General features: G+C 42.8%; 1 protein-coding gene across 6 annotated transcripts in view; it reads right to left on the bottom strand.

Moving 5' to 3' along the window:
- Positions 1-21,317, bottom strand: part of CHD6 (chromodomain helicase DNA binding protein 6) — a 202,145-nt gene that overhangs the window by 95,454 nt on the left and 85,374 nt on the right. For all 6 annotated transcript variants that reach the window (XR_009048360.1, XM_057701375.1, XM_057701376.1 and 3 more), the window contains 3 exons: positions 16,759-16,906; positions 14,839-14,988; positions 109-171 (listed from right to left, as the gene is read on the bottom strand). Coding sequence is in view for 5 of the 6 variants with exons in the window: in XM_057701375.1 (XP_057557358.1) it covers positions 109-171; positions 14,839-14,988; positions 16,759-16,906 (361 nt within the window). In the remaining variant the exon portion in view is untranslated. The remainder of the gene's footprint in view (positions 1-108; positions 172-14,838; positions 14,989-16,758; positions 16,907-21,317) is intronic.

Raw genomic sequence — 21,317 nt, 5'->3', positions numbered from 1 at the left:
TCTCGCCTAGCTCTCAGTCCAACCAAGAATGACCACTCCAGAAACATCTCTTCACAGAGGGTGTAATGTGCACTAGTGATATACAAGCCAGAAATATCAGCTACTAACCTCCTGGACAGTCTTAGATGCCAGGATCTTCTCAATGATGTTTGCATCATCTTCTGGAGGCTCCTGGAGATGGAGGTTAAAGAGAGAGAATTACTGGTACCACAGAAGCCATGAAATAATTCTAGAAGAAATACTGTAACAGGTACTATTTTGTTCGAAAGTCCACCTTTGAGTACTGAGGCCTCTCCTACCAGCCCACGGAGTGATCAAAAGATCACATATATTCTAACCTCTGGGCACAACCCTATCACCTTCCCCTCCCATGTGAGCAGGGAAGTAACACAGCTTTTCAGATTCTTGACTTCAGATTTGCCTTTAGCATCAGTAAAACTGACCCTAGGACTCCCCTTCTCTGCCAAAACTGTTTACATGGTGCTGCATAAAATTTTCAGAAAGGCATAACATGAGAGAGTCTGGGGGCTTTAGAATCAGAGGGTCCCAATTCTGACACCTTCAGCTATTTGACTTTGGGCAAATCAATTAACATCTCTTAGTTTCAAGTCTATTAAAATAGGAGTTAAAAATACATATTTCACTGGGTGACTGGGAGGATAAAATGGCAGGTGAAAACATTTTGGGGGCAATAAGTGCAATGCAAATGCAAGATATAATTATTCTCTACTAAACTGTACCACTTTCTCCTCTGTACCTGGAAACGGCTTTCTGTTTTACTGATCATCCTTTGATTACAAATCCCAGCTGGAAACAAATTCCTTCCTTTCTACCCTCGATACACATCAACATTTCCTAATCTCCATGAAATCACTTTCTACAGAGTATTTGATTAAAAAAAAAATCTGCGTTTATAAAACAACAAACTTAAAAAAGGATGCACTGGGTCAGAACGTTCCTAGGTTAAATGCTCTTCCTAAGACTTTATCTGAGCAGTTTTATTTTGGTGGTTTCATATGCGCTACCTTTCCAGATCCAGTATTTATCTCAATAGGAGACTCAGAACAGTACATGAGAAGAACACTCACCACAACAACCCTAACTCTTAAAGTAACTATTTGGGTTCCTGATCGGAACTTTCCAAAGGGATGATTCCTGCTGCATATAACTACCAATTCAAGGGCTCAACTGTAGCAAAGTTGCACCATTACAGAAAACATATTTCTTAGGAACTTAAATCAAACTTTTCCCAGAAAAGTGATAGTAAAAAAAGATGAGTAGCGCAGATGGTAGAAAAGAAGTATGGAAATCAGCAGGCGCTGACAGATGCTCCCAAAGGCTACAAATATTTATTACGTCCCCCTGGACACACGGTGTTGTGAAGTTAATCCAAAATGACAAGTCTTCTCCCACTGCTCAGCCAGAAGACAAGTAAACTGGGCCTACCGTACAATAGGAGGATGGGGCAGGACGCAGACTAAGCTTTTGTTTCCCTGTAAGTATATCTGTTCTGTTTGACTCTTATGCACAAGTAAGAAAAGGAGAAGGCGGCAGTTTACTGTGGATTACCCGTCTTCTCCCACCACAACATAAGCCTTGTGAGGGCAGGGACCCTTATGTGTATTACTCGCTAAGGTAGCTAGAAACCTGGAGGAAGCCAGGCAACAGTGGATGATCACTGAACACTGGCTGAATGCTAAACAACAAGGAAGAGGAAGAGAGACAGGTGGAAATACACAGGAAAGATAAAGCGTTACTCTTAACCTACAACATGCGATTAAAAAGTCTCCCCCTTTTCCATATACCTTCTCCGTATATCTTCTACTGTCCAGATGGCTAACAGCAAAGGGCCCAAGCTAGAGGTACTTGCCTGAGCAGTAAAATCACTACCCCAGCCCTGAAGCCAACAAGCAGAGCTCTGACTATGACAAGCAGACAGTGGGCAAAGGAACAGGGGCTGGGTTAAAAGAGACTAGATTCATGAACCGGCTTCCTTCCTAACTTCCTACTTCATTTCCTTCCTTCATTTCGCCCACATTATTTGTTGAGTGCCTTTTGTGTTTACGCGCTGGTCTTACAGAAATAAATGAGCTACGGTTTTCATCATCAAGAAGCTGCCAGATTTGCTAACACAACGCTTTACGTGACTGAGGTGTGGCATGCATACAGCATGCGGAGATCGCAAGCGTACAACTGATGAAGTTTTACATGTACACACACACAGTTGTTTAAGTCCCACCTAGATCAAGTTTTATGACATTTCCAGCATCCTGGAAGACCCCCATGCCTCCACTGGAAGTAACCACGATTCAGACTTCTACCACCATTGATTGGTTTTGCAAATTAAGTTTCATGTAAATGGAATCATTTATGTGTGTGGTTCATTCTCCACACACATGTAATCATTTACATGTGTAGTACTGACTGCATACATGTAGTACATATTACTGTGTAGTATTTTATTGTATAAATACACCATCATTTATTTATCCATTCTATTGCTGAGGAATATTTGGGTTGCTTTCAATGTTCATATAAATGCACTCATTTACCTTGGATATATACATAGGAGTGGAACTGCTAGGTTGTGAGGCTGGTTATATGTTTAGTTTTTTTGTTTTTTAATAAATTTATTTATTTATTTATTTATTTATTTATTGGCTGCACTGGGTCTTCGCTACTGCACACAGGCTATCTCTAGTTGCGGTGAGCAGGGGGCTACTCTTCACTGTGGTGTGTGGGCTCCTCAGTGCCGTGGCTTCTCTCGTTGTGGAGCATGGGCTCTAGGCACGTGCGCTTCAGCAGTTGCGGCACACGGGCTCAATAGTTGTGACTCACAGGCTCTAGAGCACAGGCTCAATAGTTGTGGTGCATGGGCTTAGTTGCTCCAAGGCATGTGGGATCTTCCTGGAGTAGGGATCAAACCCATGTTCCCTGCATTGGCAGGCGGATTCTTAACCACTGCGCCACCAGGGAAGTCCCTGCTTGTTTAGTTTTAATGCATATTGTCAAAACTTTTTCCAAAGTGGTTGTAACAATTTTTACATCCAGCAGCAGTGTATGGGAGTTCCAACTGACTCGATATTGTCAGTCTTGAAAATTTTAGCCATTCCAGTGGACGTGTATTATCATCTCTTTAATTCACATTCCCTTGATAACTAAGGATGCTGAGCACCTTTTCATATGCTTATGGCCATGCAGATATCCTCACTGTGAAGCTCCTATTCAAGTCACTTGCCTATTTTAAAAGTTGTCCTTTTTTCTGATTGGCAAAGGGTTCTTTATATTTGAGGGAGTTTAAGATATATCTTTATGTATTTCTGATTAAGAGTCCTCTGTCAAGATGTATACAAACATTTTCTATCAATCTATGGTTTCCATTTTCAACCTGTAAATGTATCTTTTGATGAAGAGAAGTTCTATGTAATCTACCTTATCAATCTTCTAGGTATTTTTGTGTCCTGTTTAAGGAATCTTTGCTGCCACCAAAGTCATTCATTTAGCCACATATGTGGTGGTTTTTGGTTTTGTTTTATTTATTTATTTATTTATTTATTTATTTATTTATTTATTTATTTTATTGGCTGTGTTGGGTCTTTTTTGCTGTGCACGGGCCTTCTTTTTAGTTGTGGTGAGCAGGGGTTACTCTTTGTTGTGGTGTTCCTTATTGCCATGGCTTCTCTTGTGGAGCACGGGCTCCAGGCGCATGGGCTTCAGTAGCTGCAGCACATGGGCTCAACAGTTGTGGCTCACGGGCTCTAAAGTGCAGGCTCAGTAGTTGTGGCACATGGGCTTAGTTGCTCTGCGGCACGTGGGATCTTCCTGGAGCAGGGATCGAACCCATGTCCCCTGCACTGGCAGGCGGATTCTCAACCACTGCGCCATCTAGGAAGCCCCACATGTGTGGTTTTAAATTTTTTTGTAGCCACATTTAAAAAACAGATGAATTTGAACAATATTTTAAATTAATATACCCAAAATATTATCATTTCAATATGTAATCAACATAAAATTATTTTTTCTTTAAGAACTTTTATTGAGGTACAGCTGACATACAATAAAATGCGTATATTTAAAGTGTACAATTTGATATTTTTTCTTATTAGTAAGGTATATACAGCAATCCCAATCTCCCAATTCATCCCCCCACGGTCATCCCCACCCCCCTCCCTGCTTTCCCCACTTGGTGTCCACATGTTTGTTCTCTACACCTGTGTCTCTATTTTTGCCTTGCAAACCGGATGATTTGTACCATTTTTCTATATTCCGTATATATATGTTAATACACAGTATTTGCTTTTCTCTTTCTGACTCACTTCACTCTGTATGACAGTCTCTAGGTCCATCCATGTCTCTACAAATGTCCCAATTTCGTTCCTTTTTACAGTTGAGTAATATTCCATTGTATATATGTACCACATCTTCTTTATCCATTCATCTGTTGATGGACATTTAGGTTGCTTTCACGTCCTGGCTATTGTAAATAGTGCTGCAATGAACACTGGAGTGCATGTGTCTTTTTACATTATGGTTTTCTCTGGGTATATGCCCAGTAGTGGGATTGCTGGGTCACATGGTAACTTTATTTTTAGTTTTTCAAGAATATAAAATCATTAACAGAATAGTTTACATTATTTTTCTTACACAAAGTTTTAAAAATCTATCGTGTACTTCATACTTACAGCACATCTCAATTCAGATTAGGTATATTTCAAGTGCTTAAAAGCCACATACAGCTACATAAAACCCATGCCGGGCAGTACATATGGCTCTGTTTTCTTCCACTGGTCTATCTGTTCTCATGGCAACACTACCCTGTCTTCACTGTGGCTTGATTACAAAGTCTGGATTGTGGTAAGTCTTCCAACTTAGTTCTTCCTTTTCAAGATTGCCTTGGCTAGACTAGGTCTTCTGTATTTCCAGCATCAACTTCTACCAAAAAAACACTGCTTACATTCTGACTGGGACTGAACTATAGACATTGTCACAATATTGAATACATGTATGTCATATATCGCTCCATTTGTTTAGGTCTTCTTTAATTTCTTTCAGCAATGTTTTTCATATAGAAGGCTTGTATCTTCTGAGAGTTATTCCAGGGTAGCTAATGCCTTGATACTGTTATAAATGGCATTTCATAATTTTCCTTTCGCGATTTGATGTTGCTATTTTACAGAAATGTTTTGTTTTGTTGGGTTTTTTTGTTTGAGTATACTGTAAATGGTTCCAATACATTTGCTCAATGCAGGGTTACTACAAACCTTCAATTTGTTAAAAAAAAAAAAAAAAAAAGAGCAGTATCCGTGAAGTGCAATAAAGAGAACAGCAATAAAACGAGGCATGCCTGTATTTCTTCTTTTTCCTTAGTGCAGTAGCCAGGGCCTCCAGTGTATTTCTGAATATAAATGAGAATAGTGGAATCTTTTTCTTACTCTCAAATTCAGAGGGAAAGCATTCAATACTGCACCATTTAATATAATATTAGCTGTCGGTTTTTATCTAGTGACTTTTAAAAAAATATTTACTTATTTATTTTGGTCGTGCCAGGTCTTAGTTGCAGCACATGGAATCTTCGTTGCAGCGTGTGGGATCTTTCGTTGTGGCATGTGGACTTCCTAGTTGCAGCATGTGGGCTTCATTTGCTGCAGCATGTGGACTCTTAGTTGCAGCGTGCATGGGGATCTAGTTCCCCGACCAGGGATGGTACTTGGGCCCCCTGCATTAGGAGCATGGAGTATTACCCACTGGACCCCCAGGGAAGTCCTATCTAGTGACTTTTAAGATATTCTTTCAGTATTTGGTTTTCTACAGTTTAAGATATGCTTAGTATGGTTTTCTTTTTTACATTTTTCCTGCCTGGGGGCTGGGGGGGTTACCTGACATTGAATGTACTGGCTGGTACCTTCACCCGTTTATGGGAATTTGGGGCCATTCATTGTATCGCCAAACACTCCTCTGACTCACTCTCTCCTCCACATCTAGGTCTCTAATCACATGGGTATGTGTCAGACCTTTTCACTGCATCCCAATTGTCTCTTTACCTGTTTATGCTTTGCTCTGTTCTTTCCATTCTTTTTTCTGTGTGTCAGTTTAGAAATTTTCTACTGATCTTTCTTTCTTTGAAGAAGGTCATTAATCTTATCTTCCACTGTATCTAATCTGTTTTTAAACTCATGCACTGTGTTCTGAATTTTATAAATTGAAATTTTCAGTTTTACAGTGTTGATCTGATTCTCTTTATAGATTCAATTCTCTGTTGGAATTCTTCAGTTTAAAACTTATTTTGTTCACCTTTTCCTCTATTTTCTTTAACATATTAATCATAGTTATTGAAAAGTTCTTTTCTGCTAACTCCATTATCTGGACCTTCTGGGGTCTGCTTCTATTAATATATTTATTTTCTTGATTTTTAGTCAATTTCCCAGCCTTTCTGAATATCTCATAATTTTTTTTACTGTATGGTGGATATTGTGAATAGAAGGATCATAGCAGCTCCAAAAAAATATCTTCAACTACAAGTGTTTACTTTCTCTTAGACAAACAGGGAGAGGGAGTCGGTCCCTTTGGTCCAATTAGTGAGTGTTGGGTCAGGACTGGGTTACAGTTCTGTTAGGATTCAGTCCATCTCTTGTTTTACCTGTTCCTCGAGTATGAATGTCCAAGGTCAGTGGCTGCAAGTCCGGCAAGTATTTTATTCCTGAGCCCTGAAGTCTCCAATCCCAAGCAGGTTAAAAATCTCTCTTAAGAGAAAGTCAGGATTTTTTTGCAACAGACCCATCCTTTTACTGGGATTTTATCTCCTAAATAATGTGAGACTGTGAGATTTCAATCTGCCTCCTGGCTGAACCACTAATTTCTTGGGCTACCCCAGAATTCAGCAAACATCTCCTGGGGAAAACTCCTTGCTTTAGGGATTCCTTCGGTCTCCAGTTATTCACTAACCCCGCATAATCAAGCATCAGCGGGGTCAGCTGGTCTCCCCTCACCCCAGAACAGTCTCTGTTTGGACCCAGCCTGATCCTCAGCCCCTGCCCAGAATTGCACAATGCCTCCAGAGAAGAAAGAAACAGTCAGCAATTGTCAGCTCAGGAATAGCTCTTCACTGTCTGGAATTTTAGTTCATCTAATTCTTGTTGCTTCCATAGCTATCTGATGTCTTTAAAAATATACTCTTCGCAATTTATCTTTTTTTCCCCCTTGCAGTGAGTGTTGGCCTGCCATGCCCTACTAAATCTTACCTGCAAATAGAATCCTCCAACACTAACTCTTATTTCTGGAGTTCCCTAGGGCCTAGTTCTGGGGCTTTCTATTCTTTTCTATCTATACTCATTCTCTTGGCGATCTTGTCCAATCTCATGGCTACACTGTGCTGCCTGTCATATTTATTTATCCAGCTTAGAACCTCTCCCATGGTTACAGACTCCTTTATCTAATTGTTACTTGCCATCTCCACTAGAGTGTCTTAGAGATATTTCACACTTAAGATTTCCATAAACTAAACTCCTACTCTCTTAACCAACCCCCCACCCCTACCCCTTTCTACCTGCAGTTTTCTTTCAACCCAAGTTAAAAGGAACTCTACTCCTCTGGGTGTTCAAACCAAAACTCTTGTTGCAGTCCTGACTCCTCTCTTTTCTCTCCACACACCATTATCTCATCAGCTGAGAACCTTGCTGAGTTTACCTTCGAAATACATCCAGAATCCAGCCATTTCTCCTCCACTGCTTCTACCCTGGGCTAAACCACCTCCATCTCTCACCCAGATTATTCCCAACTGCCTCCTAAGTGGTCGCCCTGTTTTGACTCCTGTCCCACTGGTCTACTCTCAGCACAACGTTCAGAATGGCCCTTTTTATTAAGTCACTCTTTTGCTCAAACTGCTTAAAACTTTTTTTATTTTAACTTAGAGTAAAAACAAAGGTCTCCCAAAGGTCTCCAGAAGCCCACAGGATGTGTACCCAGCCTCTCATCTCCTCTGCCACCTTCCAGGTCCCCCTGTCTATCCCTCATACACACCAGGCACATTTCCATCTGCGGGACTCTGCGATTCCCTCTCCCTGAAACACTCTTCTCCCTACATGACTCTCTCACTCCTTTACTTCCTTCAGTTCTTGGAGCAAATATTACTTTTGTGAGGACGACACTGACCACCCTATTTAAAACTTCAACCCCCAGTCCTGAATTCTCTATCACTCCTACTCTGACTTTTTTTCCCATAGCACTTACCACCACTGACATACCACACAATTTTATTATTTTCAGGTTGATTGCCAGCCCCTCCCTAGTCATTTCTACCCTTCGGAGGTTCTGAGCTTAACCCTTTGGCTTTCCATCCCATGCAGGTTCAAAATCTGGCAAATATCCAGAGGCGGAGATCAGCTGTGCATGTGTTACCTCCTCTCCATCTGCTGTAGGCTCCCTCCACCAGGGCAGGGACTTCTGTCTCTTCTGTCCCTTGACGTTATTGCCAGCACTCAGAACAGTCCTTGGTGCTCAACAGTAGTAGGTGCTCAATATATACTTTTGAAAAATAATGTTAAAAGCATTTGTAATACAACATGGGAATGGTAGTATAAAGCAAGTGCTATGGGAACACAGAGCCAGAGCACCTGGCCATTCAGGAGAGGCTTTGGAAATGAGCTGGATGTCTATTAGCATTAAACTTTCATAATTGCTGAGTACTTTTCCTACCTACTCCCAAGTCTGTACAACCCAGGCTAGCAAGCAAGCATTCATATGTGTACACCCATGCTGAAAGAACAACTGTCTCTCTTCACCAGCAGGTTGCTTCCCATAGTCTCTTATTCTCACCTACCATGAAGAGCAGAAAAACACGGTTTCTGATGATAGGATTCTTTCTTTTTTTTTTTAATTTATTTATTTAATTTATTTATTGGCTGCATTAGGTCTTTGTTGCTGCACACGGGCTTTCTCTAGTTGCTGCAAGCGGGGGATACTCTTCATTGTGGTGTGCAGGCTCCTCACTGTAGTGGCTTCTCTTGTTGTGGAGCACAGGCCCTAGGTGCGTGGGCTTCAATAGTTGTGGCACATGGGCTCAGTAGTAGTGGCTCACAGGCTCTAGAGCACAGGCTCAATAGTTGTGGCGCACGGGCTTAGTTGCTCTGTGGCATGTGGAATCTTCCCAGGGCAGGGCTCGAACCCATGTCCCCTGCATTGGCAGGCGGATTCTTTACCACTGCGCCACCTAGGAAGTCCTGATGATAGGATTCTGATTGCTCTTCAGAGTTTTTAACTAGGACCAAATCCAAGGAAACGTTAACACATGGATGAAGAAAGCACAGGACTTTACTCTGAGGATTAAAAGGATGGAGGGCTTAAAGCATTCTTCATTATAAAACCTAAACGGGTGGGATAGGGAGGGTGGGAAGGAGGCTCAAGAGGGAGGGGACATGGGGAGATATGTATACATAGAGCTGATTCACTTTGTTGTACAGCAGTAACTAACACAATATTGTAAAGCAATTATACTCCAATAAAGATTTTTTAAAAAGCATTCTTCATTATGGAAAATTTTCAAGTAAAAATTAAGGAATTTGAAACAAAACTTCAATTTGGTTTTTTCTGGCACTAGTTAAAGAATAGGGGATAACGCTGGTATTAAAAAAAAAAAAAAATCAATGGTTATCATCAAAAAACTGACAACAGGTTTTTACTCTATCCTAACAAAAAGGGAAAAAGAGTAACATTTCCAAAATACACATCAAAGCAGGAAGAAAACTGGAAAATCAGGATTTTTCTCCCTAAACAGAGATCGTGCATAAGCGTGATCATGTGTGTATAAACACTCAGTGTGCACAGTACACACAGATATAAACTAAATCTGCTTGCCAAACACACTTCCATAACAGCCATCTGTTCTCAACTGCTTGGAATTTTCTCAAATTATCCGTCAAAGAAGACCATTTTAATTCATTCACTTTCATGTCAGAAACTCACGAAATTAAGAACTTATTTTCTTTGGGAAAATTTCAAAAATTTTCAACCTACATCATCCCCAACCTCAACCAACCACCTGATTTACTTCTAGCTAGCCACAAGCAGAGGCTCCAGCAAGCAGCAGCTCACTTGTCAAAATACTAAGTATTTACCAAGTGCCATGGCAGGTCCAAAGTTGCATCAAACAAGGTGCCCAGACTTCCCTGGTGGCACAGTGGTTAAGACTCTGAGCTCCCAATGCAGGGGGCCTGGGTTTGATCCCTGGTCAGGGAACCAGATCCCACATGCAAGCCGCAACTAAGGAGACAGTGAGCTGCAACTAAGGAGCCCACCTGCTGCAACTAAGACCTGGGCACAACCAAATAAATATTTTTTAAAAAAGGACTGAACAACAACAACAACAACAACAAACCCAAGGTGCCCAGTCTCAGGGGCTTACACTCAGTGAAAGCAAAATAAAACATATTTTTCTTAGGAAGGTCCCAGGAGTAAATTCTAATCAGTGTGACAGCAACCCTAAGTCTGGAAAGAGTGCAGAAAGCAAGAACAGTTTGGATTTCACAGAACGGTGAGGTTGTAGTCGGGCCCTAAAGAACAGTGGCTCACAAGAGGACTGCAAACAGGAAGGAAAGCCGAAGTGCGTCTGCAGGATGAAAGCACCAGGATACGGAGCAGGAGGCACACCCGCAACACTAAGGAACCGGTCTCCGTGGAGAAGAGCATCACACAGAATGAGGACTGCGGGTAAGTGAGGGGAGACAGGTAGTATGCAGCCCCATTCCTTAAAATATCAGGCAGGAGTGTTGATCTAAAACAGGAGTTAAGAGGTAACCACGTTAGATTCTTGAGCGGGACACTGAGAAAAGCCAAGAACTTCCCTGCTATTATGGGGAAACGAGTCTAGTAACAGAGTGGGAAGGACAGGGACCTGGGGCAGGGAACGACAAAAGTGCAAACTGCAGTCATCTGAACACTGGCCTCAGCACAACGGGCAGGAGGGCAAGCCAGGAGGAAACAAAGACAGGAGACAACCGAGGAAAGACGCAGGGTGGGAAGCGGCGGCGTGGCCCATGGAGAAATGGGAAGAATGAGAACCATCGTCCCGGGCCGAGTGGATAGCAGCCTAAGCGCTGAATCACACGGGCTGGTACGGAGCTCGAGCCAGGCCAGCCAGCAGCCACTCTGCCAAGGGGCCTGCCCGCGGCTGTCGCTGTTGGAGTGAGAGGCAGACGAATGCCAGCGGGGAAAACACGCCGGTATGAAGAACTGGAGAAAATAAGAGCCCGAAAGAAAAGAAAAACACCTCCTTCTTGTCTTTCTAATCCAGGAGTTAAGAATCATACCTGTTTCCATAATAGGTTTTAAACATATTTATTCATTATTCACATATTAAATAAATACACGGTAAGTACAACTGAATGCAGGTCTTTATGTTAGCTACTACTCAAAGTACTACCTATGTTAGGTGAAAATTATGATAAAGTAAAAAGTGACACTTGTTTTGCAAATGTTTACAATCTGATGGCAGGAACAATCAGGGGTGATATTCAGAACAGAAGGGCAGGGGCACTGATGAATTAGAACAGTCACAGGCTGTGAACAAGTGGTGGCAGGGTTTCAGGGCACTTTATGTGAAATAAATACACCACAAAACAGAGGAGGGAAAGTGCCATACTTTCACCTGAATAGTTCCTGGGGGTTCATGTAAATTTTACTTTATTGAAGCTCTTTCATGCCAGAGAGATACATTAAAAAAAAAAAAAGAAAGAAAAAAAAGAAAAGATTACAAGCCATACCCTGACGTAGCTCATGCCTTAGATGAAGGAAACAAAAACTGGCAGGTGTTTAAAGGACAGTGACAAAGTTAAACACATCAGAGTCTCTGGGAGACGGAGGAGGGGCACTTACCCCCAGCTCAGAGGGAGAAGGGAGCTTCCTGGGGGAAGCCACAAGCGAGCTCAGCCCTTCAGGCACAGGAAACGACCAGACAAAGCAGAAGGAGGCTCAGGAGAGCACCGGGAGTTGGTGCCTCATTCAAATTCAAGTCCTTCTGTCTCAAAGGCAAATGCATACAAACCACACAAACTGTAGGAGGCAAAAACTGAGACAGCCTTGTAAAAATCTGTACGTTGTAAATGTACCATAACTATGAAAGTCTGTCTCTGTTCCAGGAACTGACGTCAGTTTGACAAAGAGTAAGCAAGCAGAGTCGCAGTCAGGATGGAAACATGCTTCCCGCCCTAACCCCATACCCCAGCCAGGGGACGGTCCCCCAGACTCCGGAGCAGGGCTGTGCTCATCGGCCCGTCCCAAGCTGCAATGAATCACGCGTAAAATGTTTTTAGCAACTCACCACTAGGTAAGCACTGCTGAGGCTGCAATTTGGGGCCGGGACAGGGGCCAACGGCCACACAAGTGGGCTGAGCATGCTGATAAAGACACTGCAAAGAAAGCAGGGAGGTAGCAGCGGGGCCTTGGTGGTGCTGACTGCACACCCTTCTCTGCCCCCAGCTAAAGCCAGCAAGCAGGCAGACACCCTTCCAAAGGGCCTTGGGAGGAGGATGTAAGAAAAAGCCTCATCTTCTCCCACTGACTTCCTGTGCCACCGGACACTCTGGGGACTGCCTGGAATCCTACATGAGACCCCTGACTTTCCGGCTTTGCGTCAGCCTGGGAGGTCTTTGTTCACCTCCCCGGGGAAGCCCACTGTGTACAACTGGTGCGAGTGGAGGGCTCCACGGAGCACTGACCGTGAATCCCGCTCAACACCTCGCAGGCTGCTCACTCTGCCCTGTGATGCGGAGGCCAGAGCCACACGGCTCCCTTTCTGAACATCCATGCCAAAAACACGTATCAGGCCTCTTTCATGTTTAAATTTAGTCACAATGTTTGAGGCATAATCAATGCAAATTCGGATTCTAGCTTATGTTTTCACCATATATAAACTCTCTCTTTGCTGTACCCTTAAGAGGATAAAGAGAGTCTTGGTAAAGATACATAAAAATTTCCTGAATTATTTCTGTCTGATCAGCTAATGCTGCCCTTCAGGTATCAGGAAAGAAGTCATACAACAACTGAAATATGGTTAATGACGGGCTAAATGGCTACTAGGAGAAAATAAAATCCCTTATAGTATTTTAACTACCAAACCAACCGTAAAATCTCCAAGGTAGGGAAACGCATGGAAAAGCAATATAATCCTATCACTTCAGAGCAGTCTTGCAAGAGCTATTCTTAGCTATTTGCTTGAAAAGTACTGCAATGACAATACATCGAATTATTATTCCTATTAAGTGTTATATTCATTGGTTCGCTAACCCTTGGCAGAGAGACTGCTGCTGTATAATGCTATGACCTGGGTCATTCTGTGTTTGTTTCTTGATTGTCAAAATAGGGACGAGGGCCCCTGCTCCTAGCTACTTTCCATGCCCGCACAGAGCAAAAGGACATGTGAAATTATGTGAACATGTTTTAGGCGGGAGGCAAGGTGGTTCACACAAATAAAGCATCATCAGCTCCAGCAGCCACACCAGTGTCCAGGAGGAAGGACAGGTATTCAGGCTGTTGCTGCACATGCAGAACGTGAATCCTGCCAAGTCAGCAACAGTGACTCCTTAACAACAGACAGCCTGTGTCCCAGAACGTGCTGCCGGCAAGGAGGCGCCTCCTACACGCACAGCCTGCTTCTTCTTTTGTTTCTCATCTCTGCTCTGTAAGCTCCTTGGCACAGACCTCCTCCTTTCCCACATTTATCCCTCTTCCTTTCTAGCATCTGGGGTACCAGGTCCTCATGCTGTCCTTCTCCTCCCTGATACTGCTGCCCAAATTCCTAACCTGCACATATGGGCATCCTGCTTCTCTGCTCGAACCCATCAATGCTCCCTGCCCCTCATTCAACCTACAGTATGAAGGCCAAGTACTTTAGCTGACAGCCAAGGCCCTGCATAACGTGACCCCTCCTGCCACCTCTGGTTCGTCTCCCACCACTCCTCAAATCGGACCCCAGCGTCTGGCCGAGCTCGTCAATTTTCATACCACAACCTCTGGTACCATCAGGCTGTGGGGCTGTGGTTCACGTTGGAAATGCCTCTCCTAAAACCCTGACCTCCCTCTCCCATCCACTCCTCCTTCTGTGTAGCCTCTGTATCTAGCACATGCTTCTAAGACTGCACTTATCACAACAGCAGCACAGCCATACGCCCTTTCTCCCAGATAAAACTCCTTGAAGGCAGGGACCATGCCTTGATACTCATCCTTGTATCCTAGAACCCAGTCCTGCAGTGGACTCTCAATACACGTAACCCAAATCCCAAGTGTAATGACTAGTTCATGTGATTTACTACATATCAGACCTTTACATTCTAATGGGAGAGACAAAGAAATATAATGAAATCAGAAATCAGAACACAATTATAAGCGGTACTAAGTGCTATGAGAGAAACAAACAGGAGTGAAATAAAGAATCATTAGGATGAGAGGGAGGGATCTACTTTAAACAAAAGAGTCATGAAAAGCATGTGGTAAAGAGCAGTGCCAGCAAAAGGGACCACACAAGCAAAGCCAGTAGGTGGGAAAGAACTGCTAACTCATGGCATTAAAAGAGGCAAGTCTTGGCTGGAGAGTAATGAGAGAGGTGGCGAAAAGTCATGTATCTGAAAAATGAGCCTGGTGAATTAGGGAGGGAGTGTGATGACAGAGGGGCCTGCTAGGCACATCAGGAATCTCAACGTTATTCTAAGTACAACAGGAAGCCACCTGAAGGACAGAACCAGCAGTTAAAGTGGTCTAACTTATGCTTTAAAAAAGAGCCACAGTACAACTCCATCAAGCAGTCAAAAGGACCGTCCAGCCGAGGCCAGCAGCCCAATCTAAAGGCCGTACCTCCGCCTGCCAAGCCAGTGTAGACGCGGAGAGGGCGGATGTCCGGCCGGCTCCAAGGACGGCGATGGTTTCCCCGTCATCATCCACCACTTTGAAGTCCAGGTCCTCGTTGTACTTTCTGCGCTTCACTTGCCGCCCTGAGCGTCGTTTCTGCAGGACAAACACACCCGCCAGCGAGACGCTCTGTGAGTCAGAGGGAAAAGCCTGCACAAGGACACCCTCACCTATACTCACTCACACCCAAGACCTCTCTAATTTCGCAAAAAGAATCTTCCCTAAACACAACTCTTTTCAGAACTAAATTCACTCAAAATGAGACCCAGGTGAGGGAGGGGAGCCAAACCACCAGGATCCCCTGAGAAGCAGGAGCAGCCTCAGAATCCAGGGAGATGTGTTTATGCAGCGTTGGCAGTGCTTTCCCCCTCCTTTCTGGAATCAGTTTCTATTCCAGTAAAAGGGGGATGGGAAGTAACTTCATCACCTTTGAGGTCCCTTCCAGCATAGCTGGAAGCTCTGAGTTTATGACAATGATTCAATAGTTCCTACGTATGTATGTATGCATGTATTTTATTTTTGCCAAATTCACCTTACTTACCATGTACTTCCAAACAACTAAATGATACCCATCTTATTAGGACTTACTTTGAGAATCTCCTAATACCCTTTGAAATGCACAGAGACATCTTAAGTGTGACAAAATAAGATTCATGACTCACCATGTAAGGACTCATCTATAATTAAGTAGCTGTGACCTTTTAGATAATATTCTACAACAAAGCAACCCAGTGGCTTTCCTCAAACAGAAAAACACATGGTTCATCTCTATGTACACATCATATCCAAGCAATAGAAACACTTCTGGGAACCACTCACCAGCTAGCTTACTCTTAGATACTTAGACCTTACAAAACAAAATGAAAAGCCAAACCTCACCCCCCTTATCATCTAAAAGATACCTCCCGGGCCTCTCTGCGTTTCCATCATTTCTTCACTGTGTCACCACTCTGACACTTAACTTTACATAAAAAGCTCTCCCTCAATCCCATGTACAGATCACCATCCTAGAAACACTCCCACCAAGCCGATGCACTTGCTCCTCTGCCAGTCAGGATACTTAAGAGCCACTAACCTGAGATTACAGGCAGTGAAAGGGGGTCTCTAATCTGACACCCCAGACACTACTAATTTACCACTATGATGTTAGGAGCTGACACCTTCCTACAATGAAGATCACCTAGGGATCTATGAGGGTCCAGATGATTCTTAAGGTGCAGTAAGTTGGTTTTATCCCAAATAGCCCCCTTGCAGTAGCACAGCCCAGATAAGCTGCTGTGGATGTCAGAGAAAACAGCACTTTCAAATATCAGAACTCAAGTCCAAGAGAGACTGCCTCAGCTTAGAGAGAAAATTCCTACCAGTGTCCTGGACACACTCTGGCGTGTTTTCAGAAATCTCACTGAGGTGGGCAATACCTTGTTTCCATGTTTCACCAAACTTTCCTCACCATCTTGGCAAAATGAATCCATCCCTGACTCTTCCAGCATCTGGGATTATGAAAGTGTCCTTGTGCAGACTGGCCCAGCACCCTGAGCCCTAAATGTGTTACCTACACAGCACAACAGGCCCTCTGAGCCTTACCTAGTTTGGATCACAATTCCACATTTGCTCTCACTGCAGCCTAACATCCTGCTGCTTTCCAAGACAGAAGTAAACACCACTAAAAAACTGGGAGATTATTTGTATAAGGATTGGGATACTAGAGAAAAGCCTGTGGTCACCCACTAAGACAGTGAAAGCCCAGCCCGGGTATGTGTGCATGGGATGCAGGCCGGAGACAGGGAGAGAGGAGCAACAGGATTCGTGTCAGCAAGACCCCGCCCAGCAGCCGTAGCGCCCGCCAGGGCTCCGGCACAGCTGTACCTGGCTGTCTGCAGACTCAGTGGACTCCTCGGGACTCCGCAGGGATGGGTTCGGCAGGCCCTGATCCAGCTCTAAACTCTCCACTGTGGTGTCACTTTTCCTTTTTCCTTTCTTCTTTTTCTCCACTGGGGTTGGTCCTTGCTCCTTGCTACAAGGAGAAATTCAGAATTAAAACTGTTGGGCAGTTTTTAAAACTAAGAATTCTCATGTGATTAAAGTTATCTTAGCACATCCTGGAATTCTGGGGCCAGGATAGGCTTTAATGGAAAATCTATAAGAGTTTCTTCCCAGAAATTTGCAGAAACATGGGAAGAAATATCCACATGGGTTAATGCAGAATTCACTTCTTTTACACCCCTATCGTGACTACTATAGATATGATTAATGTGATAAAAAATAAAATAATAGAAACATCTCCAAAAAAACTCACTTCCAGTTTCATATAACTGTCTTCTCTACGAAATTTAATTGCTTCACAGATATTGAGAATCATCCACTTCCAATCTCCCTTTAAATTACATGGGAAGAGACATTTCCCTAATCTCTCATCGTCCTCTATCAAGAATGGTCTATGCATAAGACTTGGAGTGAGTACTAGGAGCTCGAAACTGAAGACAACACTGTCCAGACCTCGAGGAGGTCACAATGATAAAATTCCTACAGACTACCCAGGGCCATAGCCCACGGCAGCAGGTGGATGCTTCCTGAGAGGTGGAAATGGGCAAAGTCCAGCCACCTGCTAAGACGGAAACATCTCTAATAAGCCTTTTCAGGCCCTCCTGGTTGATAAAAATCTCTTTTCTACGCTCCCAAGCACCTCAACTGTGTTTTACTTAAGGTACTCAAACTGTGATCTTTCACCAAAGTTAGTCATTACACGTGACACCAGGCTCAGAACTATACAGGACCTGGGATTCTCTGCAGTTGCTCGATCAACATTTGCTGAACGGATGAACAGTCTATACTTCTCTGAGCTCTCCTATCAGACTCTAAGTTCCCGGAGGACAGTATGCGCTTGATTAAGTTTTGTATTCCACACAGTGAGTAGTCTTATGCCTAAAACATACTCAGTATTCAATAAATACTTATTGCACAGACAGATGGAGGTATCAATGGATGGATACAATTGATGTCATTGGGGAGATCTGGGAAAACACATTTGAATAGACGCACAGAATTTCGATACATGGAAGACAGGAATAATAATAATCATCATAGCTAATTCATATATAATACCTAGTACACGCAGGCACAGTTCTCTGATCCTTTACACGAATTATCACCTTTACTCATGGCTAGCAAACGGCAGAGGAAGTATTGAAACCAGGCACGCTTGTAACCACCACGGCACTCTAGGGAAATGGAAGAGTGTTAAAGACACGTTCAGTAAAAGACGGTCTGCGTGGCTGGTGACAGGGTAAGTGCACAGAAGCACTACGTGACGGAGCTGGAAAGAAACCTGGGGCACACGAGCTAGAGAGCTTAGACGCTTCCTGTGTGAAAATGGCCTGACCGCAAGCCCAGGCAAGAGGGAATGAAGACCTGGGCGAGATATGATCAACGAAAACTCAATGGTGGAAAGGATTTGAAAGACCCAGCAGCAGTAGAACCAGTGAGTCTCGGCAGAATGTGGAGGGTGAAGAAAGAGCCGCGATGACTGGTGCTGCCCATCAGATGAGTCACCAGAAGGTGTGGGGGAAGACAGGGACACCACCGGCCTGTTTAGAGAAGGGAGATCCAGTGGGATGAACCTGTGGCAGGACAGCACCCAGCGCTGACAGCAGGATCAGCCCGCCTCTCTCTCCAACACCCTCTGCCCCTCTCGGATCGCCCATCACGTGAGCGCAAACCCAGCCCACCCTCGACTCCCTAGGGTGAAGACTGGCTTGCCGACCGACCTATCAGCAAAGTTCTTTACGAAAGTTACTGTGAGGAAATGAAACTCAAGGGATCTTGCCATTTTAGAAAATTGTACATTTTAACAAGAGACCTGCACTCTCAAGCCGGGGAGAAAAGCACTTCTTATCAGTTTCAGGGCAGGAGACTCAGGTGAAACAGTTTTAAAGGATGCCAAACTTTCACAGGAATATTTATCTCATGTTACATGGCTTCTCACTAAGAAAATCACATAGCAATTTATACTCTACAAGGCACTTACGTGTTTCCTGTCTCATTTAACTGTTACAACCACATTTCCATGAGGGAGCCAGGGCAGAGGAGCTTCATATTCCACATAAAGCAGCAGGTTTAAAAGCAGCAAAGGCCCCAAAGCTAGCAGCCGAGCAGAGGCCTGCGCTCAGCTCATCTGACTTAGCCTGTCGCTGTTTACACTGTATCATGTTTCCTGGCTCCTTTTTTTGTTTAAACCCCAGTCTCTCCCGTTCAATAAAAACTTCAAATCTCCTTTAACCTTATTTGAATCTCAAAATTATGACCAAAAAATGGGTACTAGAACATTCCAATGACCTAAATATCCAGAAAAATTCACAAATCCATAGTTGGTTCTCTCAACAAAAGAAGGTTTGTGCTTAATTTTTTGGACACACGTATAAAGATAGCTGACTAATACACCGAAAGTCACCGTAATAATCACATGCTCAGAACCCCACTTAATCTTCTGTAAAATCTTAAATCCTTCCTCCCAACATCTGACATCAATTTTATCTATCTACTAAATATATCTTCATATTGGAAAACTTTGTCTATACATTTGATCTTCATTTTAAATATTCATACATAGATGTGGCTAGAAACATGTGCTTCACATTGTGAGATATTTCACTCAAAACTAAACCAAGCTCAAGACACATTTAAGGAATAGAACCTCCTCAAAATATGAAAGCTTACAAGGCTTGTATACATTTCCTTCCATGTTTTCGGAAACACATGAAATGATGAAAGTAAGGAGGAACTGGAGTCAGGCACCTCCGAAGTCCAGCCTGGGGCACCAAGAGATTTCCTAGCTAGAGCTGTGGGTGGGGTGGGACGGAGGGAACACCTTCTTAAATATGTGTCAGTAACACTGGAAAATGTCTAGGGTACCTGCTTACCTATTTGGGGGTAAACAAGAAGATACTCTAATCTGTGAAATCCTCAGAGTGATTTTCTGGAGGTTACCTTTGACAAAAGAATCGATTTTGAGTTCCAAAAATTCTTCCTGGAGCTCTTCTGATAAAGACAAACAGCAGGAAGAAAAGATTTCTGATAAGCTTATAAATGGGATTTTCAAATAGCACATCAAGAAAATATCACCTGAATTCATCCTCCAGGAAGACTAGGTGAAATGTGTTTTTCCCATCTTTGGAATGAGTTTTGGAAACATTATACTTGAGAGATTTATCAAATGAAGACATTTTAACCTCCACATTGCTGCACCTACAGATAGATGTGGTCCATAAATGTTTTGTTTGCTCCTTGAAGTTCTAGGTTCTTCAAAAATAGTGGTTAAATAATATGCAACAAAACTATGTATGTATATTTATACCCTTTGATCCAACAATTCCATTTATAGGAATATACTCTAAAGATACACTTCCAACAATATGTAAATACATATGCATGTGGTTATTCAGCATTATTTGGTAATTTCAAAATAACAAAAAAGACTTAGATGTCCAACCATAAGTACTGAATAAATGAGGATATATACAAAGGAGTACTATGTAGCCATAAAAACAGTTAAGAAAGAATTCTATAAACGAACATGGAATGATTTCTAAGATATATTGTTAAGTGAAAAAAGCAAAGTGTAAAAGAGTACAGTAATATGCTACTTTTTGTGAAAGAATGAAGAGAAAATAAGAAAACTTGCATATATCTAATTTTACAAAAAGAAACACAAAGAGGGTAAACTAAAAAAACAATGATTATCTGCAAGGGATAGAAGGAGTTACACTTCCTATCTTTTTATATAAAAATTTGACTTTTGGAAGCATGTTACATATCAAAAAATTTAAAAATGAAAGATGAAAACAAGCTGAAAGAAATGAATCTATTTCAAATGAATAACATAACCACACTGAACAGATGGGAAAAAGATCTCATTAATTTACAAATACAATATCTGACTACATACTTTCAGCTTTTGGGAGAAGTCAGGAGAACAGCAAACAAATCCTGAACTCTCTTTGGGAGGCATACAGGTGAAGCGATTCTGAAACCATTTTAACTGTGGTATAGGATTAAACAAGTGAGTAAATGTGTTGATGTTAGGAGCTGTGGTTCTCACTGGAGGCCTCACTGTGATCGCATGTTTTCTAAAATAGGTATCTGTATGAACACATGCACATTAATGTGTACACAGGCATTGTGACTACACTGCATATGCATATAGGTGTGTACATATGTGCATGTACACACTTGTACATGTGTCTGTCTTGTGTATTTTCCCCCCACTTTGACAACTGAAAGAGCTAAAAGGCAAAGATGCTCTGACAGCAGTGCGCACCCACGACACTCAGATTTTGGTTTCTAACACCAAAGTTCCTCCACAAAAAGGCTGAGTCCAAGACAGAGAAGTTACAATCAGCCTGAAACATCTTGTTATGCCAGAAAGTAAA

The sequence above is a fragment of the Hippopotamus amphibius genome, chromosome 12, assembly GCF_030028045.1.
Source record: "Hippopotamus amphibius kiboko isolate mHipAmp2 chromosome 12, mHipAmp2.hap2, whole genome shotgun sequence".
NCBI lineage: Eukaryota > Metazoa > Chordata > Mammalia > Artiodactyla > Hippopotamidae > Hippopotamus > Hippopotamus amphibius.
This window is presented reverse-complemented; position numbering and strand designations above follow the sequence as displayed.